The 23,471-nt window shown below is 37.4% G+C and overlaps 1 protein-coding gene across 1 annotated transcript; it reads right to left on the bottom strand.

Annotated features, from left to right (window-relative positions):
* Positions 1-1,970: 1,970 nt before the first annotated feature.
* Positions 1,971-16,727, bottom strand: LOC107713263 (dopamine beta-hydroxylase-like). Its single transcript, XM_016518724.1, has 11 exons — positions 16,401-16,727; positions 13,034-13,291; positions 11,861-12,037; positions 10,517-10,619; positions 8,906-9,072; positions 7,784-7,927; positions 5,916-5,954; positions 5,571-5,630; positions 4,504-4,631; positions 3,795-3,954; positions 1,971-2,092 (listed from the first exon to the last, which is right to left on the bottom strand). Exons 1-11 carry the CDS (start codon positions 16,725-16,727, stop codon positions 2,012-2,014), a joined length of 1,644 nt encoding a protein of 547 aa, XP_016374210.1. The 3' UTR covers positions 1,971-2,011.
* Positions 16,728-23,471: the final 6,744 nt, after the last annotated feature.

Raw genomic sequence — 23,471 nt, 5'->3', positions numbered from 1 at the left:
TTGCAAAATGTATGAAGATTAAAACCAAAATTTCTCATATTGTAAACACTGCAACTGTCATATTGTTTTTATGACTCCTTGTAGGAGAACATAAACTTCCATTCAAAAGTTTGGGTTAAGTAAGATTTTATTTTTTTTGATAGAAATTAATGCTTTTTATTTAGCAATAATGATTTAAATTGGCCAAAATGACAATAAAGCCATTTATAATCGTTCAAAAGATTTTTATTACAGATAAATGCTGATCTTTTTTAACTGTATATTTATTGAAAGAAAAAACGTATCACGGTTTCCACAAAAATATGAAGCAGCACAACTGTTTTCAACATTAATAATAATTAAAAATGTTTCTTAAGCAAAAAAATCAGCAAGTTAGAATGATTTCTGAAGGATCATGTGACACTGAAGACTGGAGTAATGATGCAGGAATAAATTACTAATAAATGAATAATTTTACAATATATTACAATAGAAAGCAATTGTTTTAAATTGTAATAATATTTGACAATATTACAGTTTTTATTGTATTTTTGATCAAATAAATGCAGCCTTGGTGAACAGAAGATACTTTACCATTGCATAATGCCTACTATTTTGCTTACTGTCTTTTAAAATAGTAGACAGTATTCAGTGTGTACTTTACAATGACGTTAACTTTTCAAGTGTAATGCACCTTTATCCATATAAATGCTGTTGTATGTCCACTGCTGACCTTATAAACTGCAACTTCCCACATAAACGTAATGTAATATCTTAACCTAAACACAAAACCGTACTTGGGTAATTTATTTAATGTGAATGCACACATCTTTGAAGCACACATCCTCCAGGCTGCTGCACGGACGTGTTGTTGAGAACAGTAAAGGTTGAGCTCAGCAGGAGTCAGATGCATGTGTGGGCATCAGACGCTGCCGTCGGACCTGACCTCTGTAGGGTTGTCATTCTGAGAGGACGCTCAACGGCTTAATTCACACGGGTACGGGGCTCTCTGGAGCTCCGCCGTCACCACTGGTATCTCCTGCTTCTCCCATTCACCCTAAAATACATTGAACGTTAATACAAAGAAACATCCTCATTTTAACACCGTTCAACCTGACACGACAGTGTGTTCTCATATATTGTTTTTATGACTCCTTGTAGGAGAACATAAACTTCCATTCAAAAGTTTGGGTTAAGTAAGATTTTATTTTTTTTGATAGAAATTAATGCTTTTTATTTAGCAATAATGATTTAAATTGGCCAAAATGACAATAAAGCCATTTATAATCGTTCAAAAGATTTTTATTACAGATAAATGCTGATCTTTTTTAACTGTATATTTATTGAAAGAAAAAACGTATCACGGTTTCCACAAAAATATGAAGCAGCACAACTGTTTTCAACATTAATAATAATTAAAAATGTTTCTTAAGCAAAAAAATCAGCAAGTTAGAATGATTTCTGAAGGATCATGTGACACTGAAGACTGGAGTAATGATGCAGGAATAAATTACTAATAAATGAATAATTTTACAATATATTACAATAGAAAGCAATTGTTTTAAATTGTAATAATATTTGACAATATTACAGTTTTTATTGTATTTTTGATCAAATAAATGCAGCCTTGGTGAACAGAAGATACTTTACCATTGCATAATGCCTACTATTTTGCTTACTGTCTTTTAAAATAGTAGACAGTGTTCAGTGTGTACTTTACAATGACGTTAACTTTTCAAGTGTAATGCACCTTTATCCATATGAATGCTGTTGTATGTCCACTGCTGACCTTATAAACTGCAACTTCCCACATAAACGTAATGTAACATCTTAACCTAAACACAAAACCGTACTTGGGTAATTTATTTAATGTGAATGCACACATCTTTGAAGCACACATCCTCCAGGCTGCTGCACGGACGTGTTGTTGAGAACAGTAAAGGTTGAGCTCAGCAGGAGTCAGATGCATGTGTGGGCATCAGACGCTGCCGTCGGACCTGACCTCTGTAGGGTTGTCATTCTGAGAGGACGCTCAACGGCTTAATTCACACGGGTACGGGGCTCTCTGGAGCTCCGCCGTCACCACTGGTATCTCCTGCTTCTCCCATTCACCCTAAAATACATTGAACGTTAATACAAAGAAACATCCTCATTTTAACACCGTTCAACCTGACACGACAGTGTGTTCTCATAGGTATTTTTACATGCACTCATTTTTGTCAATCCAAATGTAGATTCTAAAAGTTCTGTTAACTATAAACTTTGTAATCCGATTCACATATTCATTTATGAGAAAACAAAAATGAAGAAAGCAAGCTTGATTGACTTGACCTGCCAGAACTAACGCTATGCTTGATATGTCTGCACGCATCTAAAAAAAGACATCAGAAAAGCTTTTTAGCAAATATGTAGCAAATATTAACCATCCTCCATTGATCAGTTCAAGATAATGTAAATATTATGTAAATCAATGCACATTTGAAAGATATAGTATGTATGTAAAATTACAAGGCTCTATGCATTTGTGCAATTTATGTTTTAATCAGTTTGAGCAAGTAGAGAGATTCAGGGTTTTCTGTGTGAAGTTACATTCATATGCGAATGGAGAATCAGATCTGATTTGAGCTTTGAGTGCATTGAAATATTTTGCAGATAGACCATATATGAACTGGCCAACCGGATGTGATGAATTCCAATCAAAACTATGAGCGTTAAAAATGAGAATTACCAATATGCAATACTATTTCTGTAAAAACCACCTTTCCACTCTCTGCTTTTTTTACATGCTGAATAATAAATGTATAAATATATCCACACAAAACAAATGACCAACCATACAGTATGTAAGAAAAATGTAGTTTTTCAACATATATTATTTGTAAGAGTTATTTCAAACATAATTATTCATTACCGCTCAGTTAACAGAAGTAGTGTTTGAAGGGGACATCGGATGCCCATTTTCCACGAGTTGGTATGGCCTTCAAGAAATGTCTGCAACATACTTTGGTTAAAATTCCTCAATGGTCATGTAAAACAACACCCTCTTTACCTCGTCAAAAACAGCTCTGTTCACAGCGACCCGTTTCGGTGCATGTCTCTTTAAATGCTAATTAGCTCTGCTCACCCCACCCCTCTCTTCCGTTTTTTGTGTATTCAGTGGCACCTTAGCATCAAAAACAAAACTAATCCACTGCGTCCTCAGTGGCTCTGATGTTGGGAGAAAATGAAGACTCTTATGTTCACATCCAACTACAAAGCACCTGCATTACTTGGTGTGGCTACAGCTGCTCGAGCGCGGAGAAAATGACTGAGGGTGGAGATATGCTAATACGGGCCAGTCCGTCAGCGGTCGTGGGCGGGGCCTGAGGATTATGACATCATATTGCACAGAAAATCAAAACGGCTTGATTACTGGGACTGTTTAGGTTTTTGGGGATTCAAAAAAAAAGTATTGAATGGATTTTTATGATTGTAGGGTGATTGTGTCTCCACACTGCTAAGACACATTTCTATGCAAACATCATGTAAAAGTGATTTTTTTTCCCCCTGGTGTTCCCTTTAAAGAATTATGTTTTAGTGCAAAAATATTGGTAATTCACACCATGCACTCAAAATTTATTAGAATATGTCACATCTGTTTGGGCAGTTTCATAGAGTCTAGCTACAAAAAATTCAATGCAATTGAACCTCAAATTGTATCCAGAAATTTCGCATACGCGTAATTTCACACTGCTCCCATACTTCTCTGGAAATGAATGACTTCTGGTCCGTTGTTTGTCAGTGATGGTGAAAAGGTGGTTTAATATTGCGCTTACAGGAAAGAGCTCAGCTGTGGATTGGTTGCAGTGCATTGAGATGGGAGAGGTGAGGTAGAGGGAGTTCAACACCTCCCCGCTGAAGCCGTCCCAGGATAGCGAGGAGAACTGCTCTTCCACCGTAGTCTGGGGACAACTGCAACTCTCACGTCCCTGAAACCTACACAGATGACAATAAAACGAGACTTTAATAGGCCTTTTATTTCTTTATTTTTTTAAATATCCACTCCAAAACATCTCCTCATAAGGTGGAAATTTGGTTCCACGGCCACAAAACCACTTTCATAATTCATCTGATTCCACTACAGTGTTGCGAAATTGCTTTTTTTAAGTTTGGAAAAATGTAATTTGCCAGTGCAAAATGGAAGAATACAAATGTCATCTGCCTGCCTTTGTTTTATTCATTGCTGAAGAAAACCTATTTCTGTTTTGTTTTTTTCATCTGATTTCGTAGAGGAAATGAAAGCATTCCTCTTGTCCTCAGGCAGTTAGTCTCGAAGCCAGATATTAGTTTGAAATGCGCTGGTTTTTGTTGTTGTAGCCTGACTGGGTCAGAGCGGTGTGGTACTGCGACAGCAGTGTTGCTATTTTCAAGGTTTTCTTCTCATTGTGAGGTAATGACTGTCTGGCATGTGTTAGACGCTCATACAGGAAGGTCGTGTTTGCTGTTTTTGGTGCTTTAGTTCAGTCTTACGGACACGTGATGTACCTGTTGATGAGACTGAAGTATTTCTGCAGGTAATCTGTGTCCACGTGGCTCTTGCACAGCTCCAGCTGTGTACGGGGGTAATAATGCACGTAATTGATACACATCTCTTCCATGATCCCAAAACCACCCTGCAGAAGTGACAGAAACAAAGCCACTGGATTTGAAGTGAATAGTGACTAAAGTCTGTCTCTTACACAAAGCTCTTATATATAGTAGCTTCAGAAGACCTGTACAGAATTGTTCAATTTCAGGCTTCAAATTTCTTGGCATAAAATAACTACAATTAATGTTGCCTGGTATTAGCACCAGCCTTTTGTTCATACTGTAAACGTAATAATTCATGTTTCATGATGGGGAACACTCATTGCTTCATAATTAAGGGTTTTATTTTATTTTATTTATGCATTTATTTGGAAAAATTTATCTTCCTTCCTTGCTTTTTAAGGGTTACTAAAAAAAACTTTTCATGAGGGTTCGGTGTAATATTTTATTATAATATATTCAAATTTGCATATATTAATTAAGTGCTGCAGATTTGATGCATATTTAATATATTTTAAATGTTTACCTGGGTGAAGTAACAATGCAAAAAAATGATCATTCAATATGACAAAAAAATTTTTTATTAAATAATTTGTTAAATGAGCATCTGACAAAAGAGGCTGACATTTACCAACCTCTGATATGCTGATCACATAAAAAAAAAAATACACAAATAAATGTTTTCTTGTGGGTTCAGTATAATATATAAATTGCATGTTTAATAGCAAGATGCCTATTTGCGTATCTTTAATGTCTGTCTGGGTTAAGCAACCTGGGAACTCGCCCTAAGTTTAAAAGTAAGTGTATTAGTGTGGCTTTAATGTAATTTAAGCAGCTCTTCATTTAAACTTGTATTATACTGTGCAGAATGATGAGAAACCTTGCAGTTTGAGAGTTTTGTCCTGTTTGATTTCCAACTAATCAATCTGTAATCTTCTGCTAGTCAAACATCTCGTCTGTACCGTACTAAATTCTCACGAGATGTCATTTTAGTCTTGAATAGTGTTGGACTGAGTCAGACTTACCACGGTAACTTTGTCCCTGTCTTCAGTGTTATACGTGCACTTTGTGACGAGAGCGTCGCCCTGTGGAGTAGACAAACGCACAAAGCAGCGATCACACATGATCAGATGGGGTTTAGCACTCAGCTATTTGTAGAACATGCTAGAATGAATGTCTCTTGGCAGGTTAGCATTAAAATGGCAGGCTCAGCCGTGTGTGTGGGTGCTTGTATTGACAGTCTAAATGCAGCAGATCTGCGCTTTTGTTGGTGGCTTGCTGGTTCCAGGCGTTTCCTGTAACGTCTGCAGCGTCTCTCTTTCTCTCATCTAAACACGCTTCAGCTTGTACATGTGTGAAGAGAAACTTACTGGCAAAACAGTCACCATCTTCTTTAAAACACGGATAATCTGCACAAAAAAGGGAAAGGTTACAAATGTTAGTGTTTGATTGAGTTTTCTTTTAATGTATTCGAACCGAAACGGGATATATCATTTACAGCACCCTAAGATTGTGTCAGGTCAATGTTTTTGTGCTACTGAGGTACTATAGTACAGTCATTGTAGAAGATGGGGATTTACATGATAGTGCTGGTATTTTAAAGGCCATGGTACATATCTAAAAAACATGGTAATATTGTGTTACTTTGTGAATTCAAAAAGGCAGCCCAAAAATAAACCATAGCATGTTTAACATGTATTTCATTTAGGGATTTTTATAGTGTGTGTGTGTGTGTGTGTGTGGGAGTGACAAAAGCATCAAGTGTTCAGGTATACCGCAGGGAATCGTGGGTAGTTGACATGTCTCAAGCCGTGAGCAGTGCATCTGAAACTGTTATACACTGCAATCATATCGACTGAGAGACTGAAAGGAACATGTTTACTTTCTAAAAGTATTTAAGCCAACTGCAAAAGAGTTTATCCTGCTGAAAAATTAACAAATAAATAAAACCGATTTACATGATAGTGCTGGTATTTTAAAGGCCATGGTACATATCTAAAAAACATGGTAATATTGTGTTACTTTGTGAATTCAAAAAGGCAGCCCAAAAATAAACCATAGCATGTTTAACATGTATTTCATTTAGGGATTTTTATAGTGTGTGTGTGTGTGTGTGTGTGGGAGTGACAAAAGCATCAAGTGTTCAGGTATACCGCAGGGAATCGTGGGTAGTTGACATGTCTCAAGCCGTGAGCAGTGCATCTGAAACTGTTATACACTGCAATCATATCGACTGAGAGACTGAAAGGAACATGTTTACTTTCTAAAAGTATTTAAGCCAACTGCAAAAGAGTTTATCCTGCTGAAAAATTAACAAATAAATAAAACCAGTCTAAGTTGGTTGACTGGTCTTAGCTGGTTTAAGCTGGAAGTAACTGGTTTTAACTGGTTTCCCAGCCCGACCAGCTGAAGAAGTGGTCAAAACCCCTCTAAAACCATCCAGCAAACCAGTTATGACCAGGCTGGAAGACTAGCTAAAACCAGCCAACCAGCTTAGGTTTTTCAGCAGGGTAAAATAAATGGTGAACAGTTACAGCATCATAAATATACTGTACACAAATCAGCCTATCAGAATGATTTCTGAAGGATCATGTGACACTGAAAACTGGAGTAATGATGCTGAAAATTCAGCTTTGCATCACAGAAATAAATTATATTTGAAATAGAAAACAGTTATTTTAAATTGTAATAATATTTCACAAAATTACTGATTTTACTGTATTTTTTGATCTAATGAAAGCATCCTTGGTGAGCATAAGAGATGTCTTTCAAAAACATTTAAACTGTTTCACACTATTGAATGATAGCGTATATATGTACATTTTAAAGTCAAAGTGAAACAATCAATTAACACCTGTTATGTGACTAATGACTTCAGTAAATTCACTAAATGAAGCAAGAAATTGAAATGACAAAATGAGGACAGCAGTTGATTTTATAGATTGGGAATTGATTGGGTGTTCCATTCCAAGTGGGTGTGGTTTCTGTGTAAGCGGTCGGAGGGGATTGGTTGAAAAAATCAGAGGGCTTGATGATGTCAGTAGAAAAGAAAAGTTGTTTCATATGTGAAGTTATTACTTTATGATGAAATATTACAACAAACGTTTTTCATTTGGAATAACGTGCATGCATGAATCATGCACAATAAGACCAGGAACATGTATTAGGTGAAATTTAAAGTGAAAAGGCACATTTTAAATGTCATGTTGAAAACTCAAACTTAAACTTGGTTTAATACCTGGTAGTGAGTGCTGAAATGTTTGTCCTCCTGTACCACGTCCACCTCTCTGCCTCCTCGTACCAGGACGGTCCTCACCCCGAGTCCAGCCAGATGAGTGTGCAGCTGGGACGCAAAGATGTGTATACCGCCTACAGGAAGAGCCTGCAGGACAGAAAACACTGCTTCAATAATTAATATTTGAACTATATTTTTACATTGTATGAAGAAAATGTGAGTAATTTTAATGCTAGAGTGTTGCCGGCATGTTCTGAGTGGTGGCTTTTTGCATAATTTGCCTTAAATAGGGTTGGGCGATGTCTACAATGAAACATCGCGATGGACGGTGACATCGGCGGGGCGGGGCGGGGGATTAGGGGGTGTGCCCGAAGCTTGAATCTGTATTCAGAAAATGATTGCTAAAGGTTGCCTGTTACATTACAGTACATACAATTTCACTTACCACATAAACAGAGTAAGGAGAGACGATGGCAAATGATTTGCAGATCCTCAGCACCACTGACAAACATCTAATCTTGTTAAATGTGTGGTAAGTACTGCCGATCGAAAATCTCGAAAGTGAAAGTGAAACTAAAAAGCGATCCTGCATTCAAAAGCAGTTTCAATGCCAGGCATAATAGCGGCTCCCTGATGCCCGTATTTATTCTCTTTAGGGGTTCCGTATGCACTTCATTTTCTTTCCGAACACGGTATTAGGATGCGGGGGGTATGGGGGGGGGGATTCACAATATCGGCTCAACATCGTGATGTCTATCAGCCATCAGCCATAGCATCGTCTATCGGCCCAACTCTACTTAACAAGCCATATGATTTGAACAGTTACTTAAAGTTATACAGTATTCCTTCTTATATAACTATGTTTTTAAACATTATTTCTCTAGTTGATGAGCTTTTTCCACTGTGGGCTGGTTTATAAGACTTTTAGTACACCCTAAATGAGAGTGATTTTCTTTTTTTTAATGGGGAGTCTCGTGATTGCATAATTTGGTGAATATCGGCCTTAATCTGTTTTCAGGAAGCCACTCAATGTGTTTTAATTGAATTCAAAGCCTGCGTGCATGAATGTATTCGGCTGGCTTGAGTGAAGTGCAGTGTTTAGGAGTGTTTGTGAGACGCGCGGACCGTCTGTGTGCATTTGTCGGTGCAGTAGCCAGTCAGCTGGAAAGCGCGCTGGCGGGGAGGAATGGCCATGACAGGAGTGTAGACTAGCCCCAGCTCCATGATGCCTGCGTCAAACCTCCTCAGAGATGGAGTGTACCATAAACGAATGCCCGAGGAGTCCCTCCGTCCTGTGACAAACACACAGAATGAGTCAAGAGGAGCTGTGCATTCAGGAATGAAAGGAAGTAGACTGGAGAAATCAGTCTGATGAGTAGTTTAGATTGAGATTGGCAAAAACATTAGTTATATATTAGTCTTTGCATACTAGCATGCTGTTCTTACTGTTCATGCATGCATACAATTTGTGCACATTGAGTGTTTCATCAACTACAGGCACTTAAAAACACAGAAAACATTTGGTCTTATTCACTGATAATTGCATAGATTATTCATATTTATATGAACAGGAGAAATTCTCACATAAAATGTTTAGCTTAATTCACAAGATGTGTATGCACATCATTCTAATGGTAATGAATTTGTAGTGTAATAAATGAGCAACCATGTACCTGAGTTTAGTCATTTGCATAAACGCATCCAAACTCTTTCCATATGTTCTTTCAATGCTATACCCAGAGTTTGTCTTTATTTTATTTGTTATTTTTCTGTTCAAAAGTTATTGATAAATCATGATTTTATTTGTAAAAAAGAAAAAAAAAAGGCAGATTCATGCTCACGTTTTTTTACATTTTGGGGATAAATTGACCTTCTGTAATGCTAAGCCTATTTTTACAAGTAGCATTTTTTTATACAATTGCATAATATTTTCTCACATAATTTGATAAAATTACAGGTGATTTACATTTTTTTTCTCCTTGCTAAACAAGTACAACATATGAATAAAAGGATTACGAAACGACACAAAATTTTGTTTAGATTATCATAGTTTTAACCCATGTAAACTATTTTATGTTTTTATGTACTAATTCATATTTTTATGATTTTAATATTTTATGATTTAAAGGCTCTGAGAAAAAGGTCAAACAAAACATACAAGAAGCATTTGAAAAGTAGCAGAAGAAAAATAATGAAGGCATGAAAATGGCAGTTTTAATGTGTCCATCATAAAAAAAAAACTGAAATGTGTTAGTTTTAATAAAAATCAACTACTGGGAGACAACGGTAGAAGTGCCAAAGTTGGAAAAAAAATACCTACAGTGTACTTAGAAACCCTGGATCCTACTATATTTGCACTCTCCAAAAAAAAAACACACACACACTGTGCCAAATACTGTATCCCACAATGCAATGTGCTTCACTTGAGGTAACATATGCCACAATTTCTATCATCTCCTTCTTTTATTTAGGCTGACAAAAGGTAAAACATAATCTACTCAAAACTAGATTAAAAATGCAAAAATAAGTGGTTTTACTTGATAACTGAAGTAAATACACAATGAGGTCATTGCTAGAATTCTAGCATTCTTACATAATGTCCACTATTTCACAGGCTATTTTTTAGGAATTGCTAAGTAGTGTATAGTGTATATACTGTGATGATGCAGCATTCTGAACATAGTCTTAGCCAACTAGGCTGAAGTGCATCTTTGACACAGTTTGTGTGCTGCATACCTGATATAAGGAGAGGGTTGTGGTAATGAACTTCAAGCCGAAGGAATCTAGAAGAACCTTCTCCTCCCAGAGGCAAACCAGCATCAGCAGGGTAGTAGAATGGCTGCACGTACAGACACACATTCAGAACTTTATGTGAATTTAATAAGATTGATTGTGGGGCAGCGTAGCTTCTGATTTATGCTTTACAGGCTAAAAGATATTTGAGCCAGTGCACAAGAAGCTTATGCCAACTCTGACTCAGTCAGAGCCAGAAAAGTCCTGTAGATCCATGCCAGTTCACGACCAGCGGTTTAGACTTATAAAGGATAGCAAAGAGGAAATCTAAACCCTTATCAGTCTACTTTTAAAACTCATGTGAGAAAGACCTCTTTACGTAACCGTCCTACTTCCACCTCCAGTTTCTCGCCCCATTCCCGTTTCTCTCTCTCCTGGCTCTCACCCACTCCCCCTCCTTCTCTCACAAGGCATTAAAAAACATTTAAAAATGAAATGATGAAAAAAATAAAAGACAAACTGCAATCTACTGAAGAAAAACATCTAAATTTTGCTACATAATCTCATCTCTCCAGCTTGACATTGGCAGCTAGCAGAACACATGATTTGTGTTTGTTTTACTCTCATGTAATCTCATTGGAGGCCCGACTCTCTTTCTTTCTCTCTCTATCTCTCTCTCCGAGCTCAGCATCGGTCCTTGGCTCCATAACTGATTTATCAGGACGCCTCTGCTTTCAGATTGGCTCACAGCTCTGCTCAAACCATGACTGGCACCTACCTAGAGTGGGTGAATTGGCACAGATAAAGCCCATCTGTATGTTTGCCTCTTAAAATGGACTCCTAACGATGCTAATAATCATATGTTCTGTTTTTTGCTCACAAACTTAGCGCTAAAGAGGGAGAAACTGGTGTAGAAAGTGACCTCAATGAATGTGATTCATGATGAAACATTGCGAAACATCGAAAGCATACAGTCAGAAAGGATTGCCATAAAAGTACTATTAAACTAAAGGGGAAGATTTTACTCATTTCCATACATAAAGCAATTATATGGCTTCAGAAGCATTGATATATAGCAAATGTGTCATTGAGACCACTTTTATGGTAATTTTACAGAACCGTTGTCTGTGTTTTGGAGCTTGACACACCTTGCTTACTGTATATTTTTAAAGGAAAAGAGCAGCATGAACATTCTTCAAAATATCTCGTTTTGTGTTCTTTAGAAGTAAGCAAGCCATACAGGTTTTGAATGGCATAGCAAGCTACTTATAACAGAATTTTCATTTTTGAGTGAACTGTCACTTTAATTCTATACTATGTAAATGCATTGTGCAGCAGCTTGCATACCTCCGCTCCCATGGCCCAGGCAGCCAGAACGTGTCGGCAGTAATTGAGTTTGCGGGGCTTCATCTTTGAATCACAAGAGCCGCTGTATTGAGGCACGGTGTCCATCTGAGGAGAGCATTCGAACACTTCGATGTGATGAACAATGGCTTCATTACCAGGAGTGATCACAGACTCGTACTGCAAATAAAAATAAAAAATAATAATCATTTGTTTTAACCATTAATAACCAAGATTAAGAGATGTGAATTGATTGAGGAGGGAGAAATAAGTTAACTACTGTAATTTTTCATTCAGAGTGTGCAAAAAACCAAAACTCGTTGTTTGCCGAAAAAATGAAGAGGTGCAGTGAGCAGCATAAAAGAATGCAGGATCCTCACACGGATTTAAAAAATATTTTGTTGAAATTTCTGAGTTCAAAAACAAGATGTTTGTGCATGATTCACAGAAAAAGAGACCCTGTGCAATTATCAGATATTTGTCTGAAGTGTTTACATAGAAAAAATTAAAAAGCAGTGTAGTAGAACAAAAATGCATTAAATGGTTCTTAAAAGAACCATGTTTTCTTAATGTGAAGAACATTTTAATAATCTAAAGAACCCCTTTTCCACGAACCCAAGATTCTATGGATGTTAAAGGTTCTTCATAGAAGAAAATGGCAATAAAGAAGCTTTATTTTTAAGAGTGCCTGATGGGATAGTAAAGTTTCCATTAAATGTGCCCTACAGAATCTCAGTGGAAGTAGTAGGTCATCCAGGTACATTTCGCCTACTGTTTTTCGAACACTATGAATTCGGACACACTACTCTTTCACCGTACTGTTTTTCCACATACTATAGTAGGCATATTCGGGCGTAGCGCCTGGATTCTTTTCCATTTTTCAGCATCACATACTGAGTTTTTAAATGAGAACGAGTTGTGAACGGCCCCGTAGAGGTTTGTTTAAATCCCAAACTCAAAGTCCAATGTGATCAATAGTAATACTGATGACTGCATTAGAAACTCCATTAATTATATTCAGATCCAGTTTACATCACCCAAAAAGTGTTTTACTAAAGAGCGTTATAATTGGTCAAAGTACCTCATATGCACCTATTATATAGGTATCATGTCTCTGAAAGTTCACATAGAAAGGTTAAATGTAATGTGCAAGTGGCTCCAAGATTTTCAGGTTACCATGACAATGTGGTTCTTGGGCATATTAGGCGGGAGCTGATAGATGTGGCACCAGTAAGTGGTTTCCTGTGTGGGGATGATGACATCAGGGGCCAGGACCTCCAGAGTGCGGACATCTCTCGGGAGAGCAGGGGACGGAGTGTCTGGACGCAGGAGCAGCACTCGCTGGACGCCAGGCTGGAGACGGGATATGTTGAGCTCATGCAAAGATAGGATGGGCCGCTCCAGCATGGCGTAGATGATGTGGACAGTACCTTCCTGGAAATAAGGAATCCGGTTGTTATTTTTGTCATTATTTACATTCACTTTGATGTTTTTCCAGACCCATGTTCATTCTATGGAAAAGAGCAGCCTGAACATTCTTCAAAACATCTTGTTGTGTATTTCAAGGAAAAAAAGAAAATCATACAGGTTTGGAACGACATGAGGGTGAGTAAATAATGACAAGGTTTATACACATTTAATTTAGACTCTTTCCTAACACTTCCAAACATTTAGGCCAGGAAACAATACTATATTTCTTACATGCTCACAGCAGCATGTTGTGGATGTATTGGCAGTAGCAAGTCTCGGTACTTGCTCTGCAGCAGCAGCAGCAGCAGCGTAGCAGATCTATTCCACCAAGACCAAATACATTAACATTGTCATGTACATTACCATGCCAATCCCTCCGAGAGTTGTCATGACAGAACTGTATTTTAATATAAGATCCTTCTGAAATCATTCTAATATGATGAATTTGAGATCTTTTCAGCATTTACTGCCAGCTTTTTTTTCAGCCCTACAATGTTTTGACTTGCTGTCTGTAACTCTTCTCCTTGACATACGCAGTGGGAGGAAGGATGAGCGGCTGGCTATATAACGTTTATTCAAAACAGACCAAACTGTGCAGTCCAAAGGCAAAATAATGAAATAAATCATGCATAATGAATGAAAGGGGGCCTTGACACACACATGACCTTCTACTTTCAACCACTTTATTTGGGGCGCGGCGGCCAAAACCCAGACGTGAGCTGTTCAGCTCGATGTTAGGAAGGAGTATTGCACTATACGACTGAACAGGAGCTCTACCAGCGTGTGGGTGTCTACTGTAGCCGGGCAATCATAACAAGATCCAGAAAGCAAGACTCTTCAGGCTCAAGAGTAACAGAGAGAGCTTGCTCTGACACTGGGGTTAGAAAATCGTCATCAGTTGTTCATAATTCAACAACAAAAAAATCACAAGTTGAGTGCAGCCTTTTAAATAGTTCACCCAAAAATGAAAATGCTGTCATTATTTGCTCAACTTCATGTCATTCCAAACTTGTATAACTAATGTTTCTTCTGTTCAAACCAAGCGGCAACCTCCCGCTCTCTCTCGTGAAGCCAACACGGAAGTGACTTAAACTGTAATTCGTCAACTGGCCGCTAGAGGCTGGCTGCAAAAGGGAGTCAATCCCATAGACTCCCCATGTTAAAATGCCCAACTTTACAGCAGAAAAAAACGTTTACAGCCTGGTTCAAAAAATGATTTTGGTCTATATAGCTAATTTTGCACTTCATGACAACTGTGAGGGGGGGTGAATTTTTTTATAACTCACCCGTTTAAATTATATTAAGCCTTAAAATTCTGCATAATTAAGGGCGTGGCCACTTGAGTGACAGGTGGATTGCCGCCGCTGACACTGCTGTGAAGCTAGGTGGGCGTGGCTTCAGCAACCAGCTCCCGCCTTTTTGCCCATTTTCGATTATCCGGGAGTGACGCGCTGCCAAGATGGCGACGGCCGGCTCCGCCCACTTTGAGCTTCAAAAACGCTCTTCAGAAAACTACGGGTGACGTCACGGACACTACATCCATGTTTTTATACAGTCTATGGTTCAAACACAAAATACGTTTTTAAGGCAAGGCAATCATTGTTTTTTCAGGCAGTTTTGAGATTTTTGCCTTTTTTTGGCCATAATGTGTTGTCTTTCACAATAGTAGAAAGACCAAATTTATAACTCATCCGTTTAAATTATATTAAGCCTTAAAGTTCTGCATAATTAAGGGCGTGGCCACTTGAGTGACAGGTGGATTGCCGCTGCTGAAACTGCCGTCGAGCTAGGTGGGCGTGGCTTCAGCAACCAGCTCCCGCCTTTTTGCCCGTTTTCGATTATCCGGGAGTGACGCGCTGCCAAGATGGCGACGGCCGGCTCCGCCCACTTTGAGCTTCAAAAACGCTCTTCAGAAAACTACGGGTGACGTCACGGACACTACGTCCATGTTTTTATACAGTCTATGGTTCAAACACAAAATACGTTTTTAAGGCAAGGCAACCATTGTTTTTTCAGGCAGTTTTGAGATTTTTGCCTTTTTTTGGCCATAATGTGTTGTCTTTCAGAATAGTAGAAAGACCAAAGTACACATTTAAGTGTTTTATTTTATTATTCTTTATGTATTTGCGTCTGTAGATTTCATATACAGTACACATCTTTACACATTGTTCTCTCAAAAATTTTATTTTTTTTCTCCTGCACTGACCCAAAAATCTCCACTTCAGTAGCACTTACACGCATCAAACTTTACAGTTTTATTCCTTTCTATGTTCTGAAGGTTTTTACTGAGGGGTTTGTTTGTTTGTTGCAAATTTTCTAGCTGTTGACAGTATTTTCTGATTCATGGAGTGATAAAAAAGAGACAAGAATTTTGAACATGGCTTTATCCAATGTTTAGATTTTTGTTCTGGAAATGTATTCCAATTAGTGCATCTTTAATGATGTAATACCTCATTTGTATATTTAAACATAACAGAAAAGTTGTAATAAAAACCACTGTCTTAATGTACTGTAATTAGTTAACTGGGGCAAATATGGTGATATCTATGAGTTAAAATTTTTCCCCTATTCACCTGTCATGTCTTGCCGTAAATATGTCTTATATATTATTATATATTATTTTATATGCTACTACTACTTATATACTACTACTACTAATGTATTTATTTCGTTATTTTGTCTGTAAAGTGTACTGTAAGTCAATGGAATCCAAATTAACACTACCGGACCCCATTAACTTTCATTGTATGGACATATGGACAAAAGCAGTTGAATCATTCTTTAAAATATATTTTTTGGTGTATGTGTGTGTGTGCTCCACTTGTCATACAGGTTTGTAACAACATGAAGGTATGTAAATGATAACAAAATTATAATTTTTGAGTGAATTATCTCTTTACCAAAACAAAAACCCTCATATTGACAAGATTCTACATTATGTTGCATCAGTTTCCTGCTCATCTCAAGTATGTATTTTGCAAAAGCACATAATCCTACACCGTCCCTGGAGCAGATTTGCAACACCATAAAGCAAAAACCATCATAGAAATCAAATCGTATAAACTATTCTTACCCCAAAATAGGATTTGTGACCGTCGTCCCACAGAAGGACCAGGTCGGCATTTATGGGCTCTCCCCGATCGGACATGCCCAGCAAAATGCCATGGTGGAGCTCTTTGACTTTCAGCTCTAGATAGACCTCCTGGGTGGGATAGCTGATGTTCCAGGACAGCTCCAGCTGACCCGAGGGGTCCAAGGGGATGTGGTAGGCCAGGGCGGGTCTGGAGTGGACCGCAGGAGCCTGGTAGGAAGCCACCAAGAGCACCACCACAGTGGCCAAAACGGTGAGGTACATGAGGGTGACGTCTTGCAAGCGCAGGTCTTTGTTCAGAAGGCGCATTGCCTCTGTTGTCTTCTGCTTGAAGGCCCTTCTGTTGTTCTTTAATAGGACGTCTTTGGGCTTTCCTGAAGATATTCTCTCGCCTCTAGTTGTAAAAACGTTTGATTTGATTTCACTATAGTAGCGTTCACTCCTTTTCGCTGCTGTTGTTCTTGAGAATATCTGTCGATTTTTCTTGTCTTGACTTCTTGGACCCGGCTTCAGTTTGATGTCTCAGTTGGTAGGTGTCCACTGGTCCTTGTGTTGGTCCACTTCTGTTGGCTGTGGACTCTCTCTGGCTTTTAAGAGCACGAGCACAACCTCGACTTTAGCCTGCCTTAATTGTATTAGCTGGGTTAATGAAAATTCAATTGTTTATTTTGCCCTCTGGTCAAACTTTTTTCTAACATCTGCTTGTTGTGAGCAAGCAGGGCGGATTTCTGCAATGCGAACTTTTTTCGTTGATGTAGATGTGAATAAGTATTATGAAAAATAACTGACTTGTAAGGTGGTTTGTGATGTTAGAGCGCATTAGGTTATATGCATGTGAAAATTGCATTGTTTTGCATTTGCCTGTTTCTTGTTACATGTACTTATTATAGCAATAACAGTGTAATTATGCATATTTATACAATGAAAAATGACAAGCAACTAGCCTAACCCTAAACCTATAATAAGTACATGTTTTTAATTAATATTGTGCAATTACTGTATAATAATAGGAATGCCTTAAAATAAAGTGTAACCAAAAAAGTATTGATGGATCAGGTTAATGATTTTATTAAGTTTACGAAAACTAATTATAAATAAAATCTCAACTTGATAAAACATCATAAGAGCCTTTATGAAAAATGGTACATTACTGTTTGGAGTATTTAAATAAATAAATAGATAAAATACAATGAATTTTCAAATGCAGAACTTTTCAAAGTGATGTGCACATTGTGGAAGTACACATCTGTCTTATTTTTCATAATTATTTTAATCATTTTTGTTATAATTATTATTACTACAATATAGCATTGGTGTCTCTGGGACCGCCAAAGTGAGGCTTTATAGTGCATAACAACAATTATGATTCATCAATATTGAGGTCATATCAGAGATGTCTGTTGGGTGCCTGGGAAGGATGTTTTTTCTTTAGTGGGAAATAAAATGCTGCACATTAGAAAGCATAAATGTCAAGTTATCACGGTTAATGGAAACAAAAAACACTAATTAAGCTCTAAATGAATGTGCTGTTAGCTGCTTCCGTCTTTTTCAGTGATCTCTAGTGTGAGGAAGAGAGGTTTGGTCAGATCATTAGACATGCAATGGCTGTATAGACTTTAAATTGATTTACCTTGGCATGTAACATAGTTTATAGTATATTTTAAAAATTATCTGTATATGTATATTTAGTATTTTGTCAAAAATATGTACTTATAGTATTTTGTAAACATATTTTGCATCATATATTATATAGTATAGTAACTAGATTTGTATTTGTATGACATGTTTGCTTATGGCATATTTAATTAAAAGTATACATGCACATTTAAAAATTATGTATTATTATTAATATTTTTGTATAGTATTAGTATTAATAGTACCTAGTTGTATTTTGATTATTAATTTATATTACATATACTGCAGTATATATTATATTAACAACATACATTAATAGTGTAAGTATATTTGTATAACTGCGGCATGGTTACCTCGCAAGCTTTATATTCGCACAGTATTATTTAGCAGCGTGTGTGACAGATGTGTGCTCTACTGTTTGTTTGGAGAAAGATTATTTCTAATGGCCGGGCTTCTGGAAGGAACCACCTGTGCCTTCATCCTTTCGCTGGTTTATAAGAAATGAAAAGATATTGAGATGAAACACTCACAGTAACCTTCTTAACGCACATGCTCAAATGCCTTGGAGCCAAAGCGACACGGTGCAGCTGCTGCCACTTGTGTCATCTCAATCAAGAAACATGGAGAGCTTGTTTGAGGGATAAAGGTTATTTAGGTCCCTGTGGCAGTGGCGGGAGGCAGTGTGAATGTGGGAGGGGTAAGACAGGAACAGATGCCCGTCTGATCGGCTAATGAAATGAAGTTATGGGGCCAGAGGGGTGTTCGGTGCCCCGGAGACATGACTGTTCCTCGAGTTGGAGCAACAGATCATCAGTCCTATGACACGCTGAACCCGGCCTGATCTGGACCCAAAGGAAAAAACAGGTAGAACTGGATTCTGGATTTTCTGAAGGAAGTGTGAGTTGTATTTGCCCGTGCAAAAGTTGCCAGTGTATTGTGAGTGGTTGCCAGGGTGGGGCTTCATGGTTACCAAGGTGTTCTGAGTATTTTGTTTTTGCTGTGTTGAGTTGCTATGTAGTTGCTAGGGTGCTATGGGTGATTTCTAGGCTTATAGCTAAAGTCAAAAGAGAGAAAGAAAAACAAATGAGAGAGAAATTACGACAGGGAAAGTGCAGAATGAAAGGAAAATATAAAATTTGTTGTCCCTGAAATAGAAAATGTTTTTCTTTTGTTTTGTTTTTTGCTTTGTTTCGTATTTTAGCTTTGCTTTGTTTTACAAATAAGAAGAATCAAACACTAAAAAGTAAAAATATAATGTTGTTTTGTTTTGTGTTTTGCTTTGTTTTACAAGGTAGACAATAAGGAGGATCAAACACTAAAATTTACAAATAGAATTTTGTTTTATGTTTTTGTTTTGCTTTGTTTTACAAGGGAGAAAATAAGGAGGATCAAATGCTAAAAAGTAAAAAAAAAACAAGGTCCTTAAAATCATTTTAAAACTATGTTGAACTGCACATGCCAAAACATCATAAATACAATTAGGGATCCAAAGGGTAGAAAATGCCCAGAAAATTTTCAAAACTTTGCAGAAATGTTTGGAAAATTTATGAATTTTCGGAAGCTTTTGGAAAATTTCTGGACATCTTCCACCCCTTTGCAACCCTAAATATAAATATATTATTAAATATAAAAATACTATAAAATGTATAAATATTATGAATGTATAATAAAAATAAATACATTATTAGAAATATTGTGAATTTTGGTTTCTAACATTTAGATTTTGGTCTCTTCGATGGTTTCATGCTCTCAACACTCAATAATTCATTGCACAAAACCCATATTTATCCATGTTGCAAGTCAATGTGTATGTAAGTCTTTTATTTGGTTTTTATTTATTTATTATAACCTGGACATGTTGATTTGAGCCTAATTTGACTGGCATCTACTGAGCAACAGATGAATTTGCTTCAAAATGCTGTAGAGTTTAATTGCACCGCCACTTATGACTACAACAAAAGATACGGGAAGCATTTTTCATCTATTTAAAAAGTTAATAATCCAAGTTATTAACCTTTAAAAGCTACCTATGCATGCTTATATGGTTAGTTGCATTGTACTATTCACATTCTGCTTTTTTGTTTCCCTTTTCCCTGCTGTTACGATCAGAACAGACCTTCAGCCCATTTTAGGTCGTGACCCATCAGTTTTAGTGTATATTTTGCATGTCGCACACACATGAATGTAACAAAGGGTGGCTGAACACTTGCTGACACACACCATTGAGGAGTCAGAAGGCCTGAGGCTCAAACTGACATTATCCAGCTTAGAACAGTCAGTCAGTCAGTCAGTATTACTGATTACACAGTATTACACACTGAACGCACAGAGAGAGAGAGAGAGCGAGAGACGTATCGGACTCAGGGTGTAAGGAGGGGTGAAGGGCTGGGAAGAGCTCTGGTCCTGTCACTTTCCTTCTGGTCATGTATAATGCACAGCCTTGCACTATAATAGAGCTTAATATGTAAGAGTTGAATAATTAATGCAATAAAAAGTACTTTTAATTTGTAAAACTGTCTTTTTTTTTAAGAACTACGTGAGGACAGTCTTAGTGTTGAAGTGAAAACTTCTCTGTGAGATGTATGCTACGGTTCAAAAGTTTGGGGTCAGAATGATTTTTTTACGTGTTTGAAAGAAGTCTCTTTTGTTTACCAAGGCTGATCAAAAATCCAGTAAAATAAGTAATATTGTGAAATATTATTGCAATTTCAAATAGGTGTTTTGCATTTTAATTTATTATAAAATGTTATTTATTTCTGTGATGTAAAGTTGAATTTTCAGCATCATTACTCCAGTCTTCAGTGTCACATGATCCTTCAGAAATCATTCTAATATGCTGATTCAGTGCTCAAGAAACATTTATTATTATCATCAATGTTGAAAACCGTTTTTGTTTTTTTTCAGGACTATTTGATGATCAGAAAGTTCAAAAGAACAGCATTTATTTGAAATAGAAGTCTTTTCTAACATTACGAATGTCTTTACTCTCAAATCTTACTGAACACTAAACTTTTGAATGGTCGTGTAAATTACATACGAGATAAACGAGTCAATGGCCTTGTTATTTACTCTAGTATACCAGACAATAATAACTGACACAACACACTAAAAACAATAAATCCACAAATATACAAATCCACCTGTACAACTGCTTTAGGGGCTATTCATACAGAATGTGGTTTATAATTCCACTGCACTACTTTTCCATTGTTTTTCTATGTAAACGCGCTAGACGAACGCGTTTGACTGTTGTGCTCATATCTTTTGCAGTCAAAAACATATGGTCCCTTATTTTGTAATAAATAAATGAGGAAACTCATGAGAAACAACGTAACTATTTTACGAGGTGCTATGAATTTGTATAATTTGTATTTTTAGAAAAAAGCATGAAGCTCCACCCCTAAACCTAAGTGCCAGTGGGGCTTAAGCAGATTGTATAAAAACGTGCAAAGGGAATCATACAAAATCATATGAATTCGCCAAAATGTAAAATACTTGTATTATTGATATTGGTTAAATCAGTAGAGCGGATCACTCCTGTTGTCCTGACAACCACTTAACTCAAGATGAAATTAATGATGAAAAAAGCTGGAGAAAAGGCTGGCAAAGCTTTGAACCTTTCTAAGAGCACTCTGAAGTCCATAACCCAACCCAATCAAACAGCAATGATAGCGTCAAACATTACGCTCTGAAGCTGCAGCTTTCAGAAGAAAGAACTGGAAAGCTTATTGCCATAATGGACAACATAGATGGAGAATTTGATGCCAGATTGAGGCACGTCATTGAGAAGAGCCAGTTTTAATCATTTTTAATCATTGTATCTGATAGCTGATTAATTTCTGGTTGCTGTTCTTCACTGTATAAACAAAATGCATTGCTGCTGTTAATCCATTCTGTGAGTCCATTCTGTGCCTTCAGCTGGAGAACCGGCCACATTACAGCTGAGTCCTTGCTGTGTATGTATCCTACAAGTCATTATCATGCAGGCCAAAATCAATGAGCAGGCCTTACAGATGGGCTACTGCTTATCTTGGCTTTCATCCAGCTCCACTTCATCCAGCTCTTTTGTTCAGTCTTCAGAACGACCTTACGGCCAGATTTCAGCAGATAAGGAGTTGAAGGAAATCAGTGGCTGACATGACATGATCATCTACAGTAGATCTTATGTCAACATTTCGCACAAGAGAAAGAAAGACTGTGAGGGTGGGTGTAATTCTCAACGCTCATCGCTCCAACCAAGAAATATATGTGCTGTTGACCGTAAACAGCCACTGGTTCCATCAAATTGCAATCCATTCTGTGAGTCCATTCTGTGCCTTCAGCTGGAGAACCGGCCACATTACAGCTGAGTCCTTGCTGTGTATGTATCCTACAAGTCATTATCATGCAGGCCAAAATCAATGAGCAGGCCTTACAGATGGGCTACTGCTTATCTTGGCTTTCATCCAGCTCCACTTCATCCAGCTCTTTTGTTCAGTCTTCAGAACGACCTTACGGCCAGATTTCAGCAGATAAGGAGTTGAAGGAAATCAGTGGCTGACATGACATGATCATCTACAGTAGATCTTATGTCAACATTTCGCACAAGAGAAAGGAAGACTGTGAGGGTGGGTGTAATTCTCAACGCTCATCGCTCCAACCAAGAAATATATGTGCTGTTGACCGTAAACAGCCGCTGGTTCCATCAAATTGCAAATCGGGAAAGAGCAATCAATGAGAAATGAAAATATGACTTACACACCGTTTTATCACTTCACAACAGCTGTCTTGGTCGTCTTTGATGTCTCGCACAAAAGTGAAAATGTAAAATGCTGCATTTGTAAATGTAGCTGCCAAAACACTAAATGCTTATTGAGGAATCAAATATACAGTTTAAAATGTAAATTAAGATGTTTATGACTATAAATATGACTTACAGGCTTTAAAAGTGAATTGCGTAGCTTTTGGATGTTAGATGTTTAAAGCTATCCCAGTTTGATATGCAAAGACAGCTACTGTATAAGTAAATATAAAGCTTATTTCCCCTGAAAAGTGTGGCATTATCAAAACATCACTCTGTTTGTTTTAGCAATCCAACTCGACCAATGGCGTGTGTTTAGGGTGGGACCATCTGTTTGGTCGACTAATGACCGAAAGAGTGCTCTTGCATTATCAGTGAACTATCCCTTTAAACAGGAAAATCATGTGCTGATAATGCGTAGTTTACGTTAATGGGCGTGTTGATATCCAGCTGAAGAGCAATCAACCATAACTTCAGGCGAGCAGGCTCAGAAGTAGTTTTAAATTGGTTTGAACAATCCGGATAAGTGCAGGTAAGTACCATTTTGATTAGCCGTCGTACCTACAATGACTGTGCACGGTGTAAACAATGAGTGACGTATACGCGCGAGAGATCACTTCCGGCGCTTGCGTAAACTA

The sequence above is a fragment of the Sinocyclocheilus rhinocerous genome, unplaced genomic scaffold, assembly GCF_001515625.1.
Source record: "Sinocyclocheilus rhinocerous isolate Xijiao unplaced genomic scaffold, SAMN03320098_v1.1 scaffold688, whole genome shotgun sequence".
In the NCBI taxonomy this organism is placed as follows: domain Eukaryota; kingdom Metazoa; phylum Chordata; class Actinopteri; order Cypriniformes; family Cyprinidae; genus Sinocyclocheilus; species Sinocyclocheilus rhinocerous.
The sequence above is the reverse complement of the archived record's forward strand: the minus strand, read 5'-3'. Positions and strand labels throughout refer to the sequence as shown.

Coding starts and splice junctions, on each gene's coding strand:
- LOC107713263 (XM_016518724.1), bottom strand. CDS start 16,727: ATGCGCCTTCTGAACAAAGACCTGCGCTTGCAAGACGTCACCCTCATG. Junction 10,620..11,860: donor CCTGGGCCATGGGAGCGGAG/GTATGCAAGCTG, acceptor CTGTACGTGCAG/CCATTCTACTACCCTGCTGA. Junction 2,093..3,794: donor CCACAGCTGAGCTCTTTCCT/GTAAGCGCAATA, acceptor AATGTATTTTAG/GGTGAATGGGAGAAGCAGGA.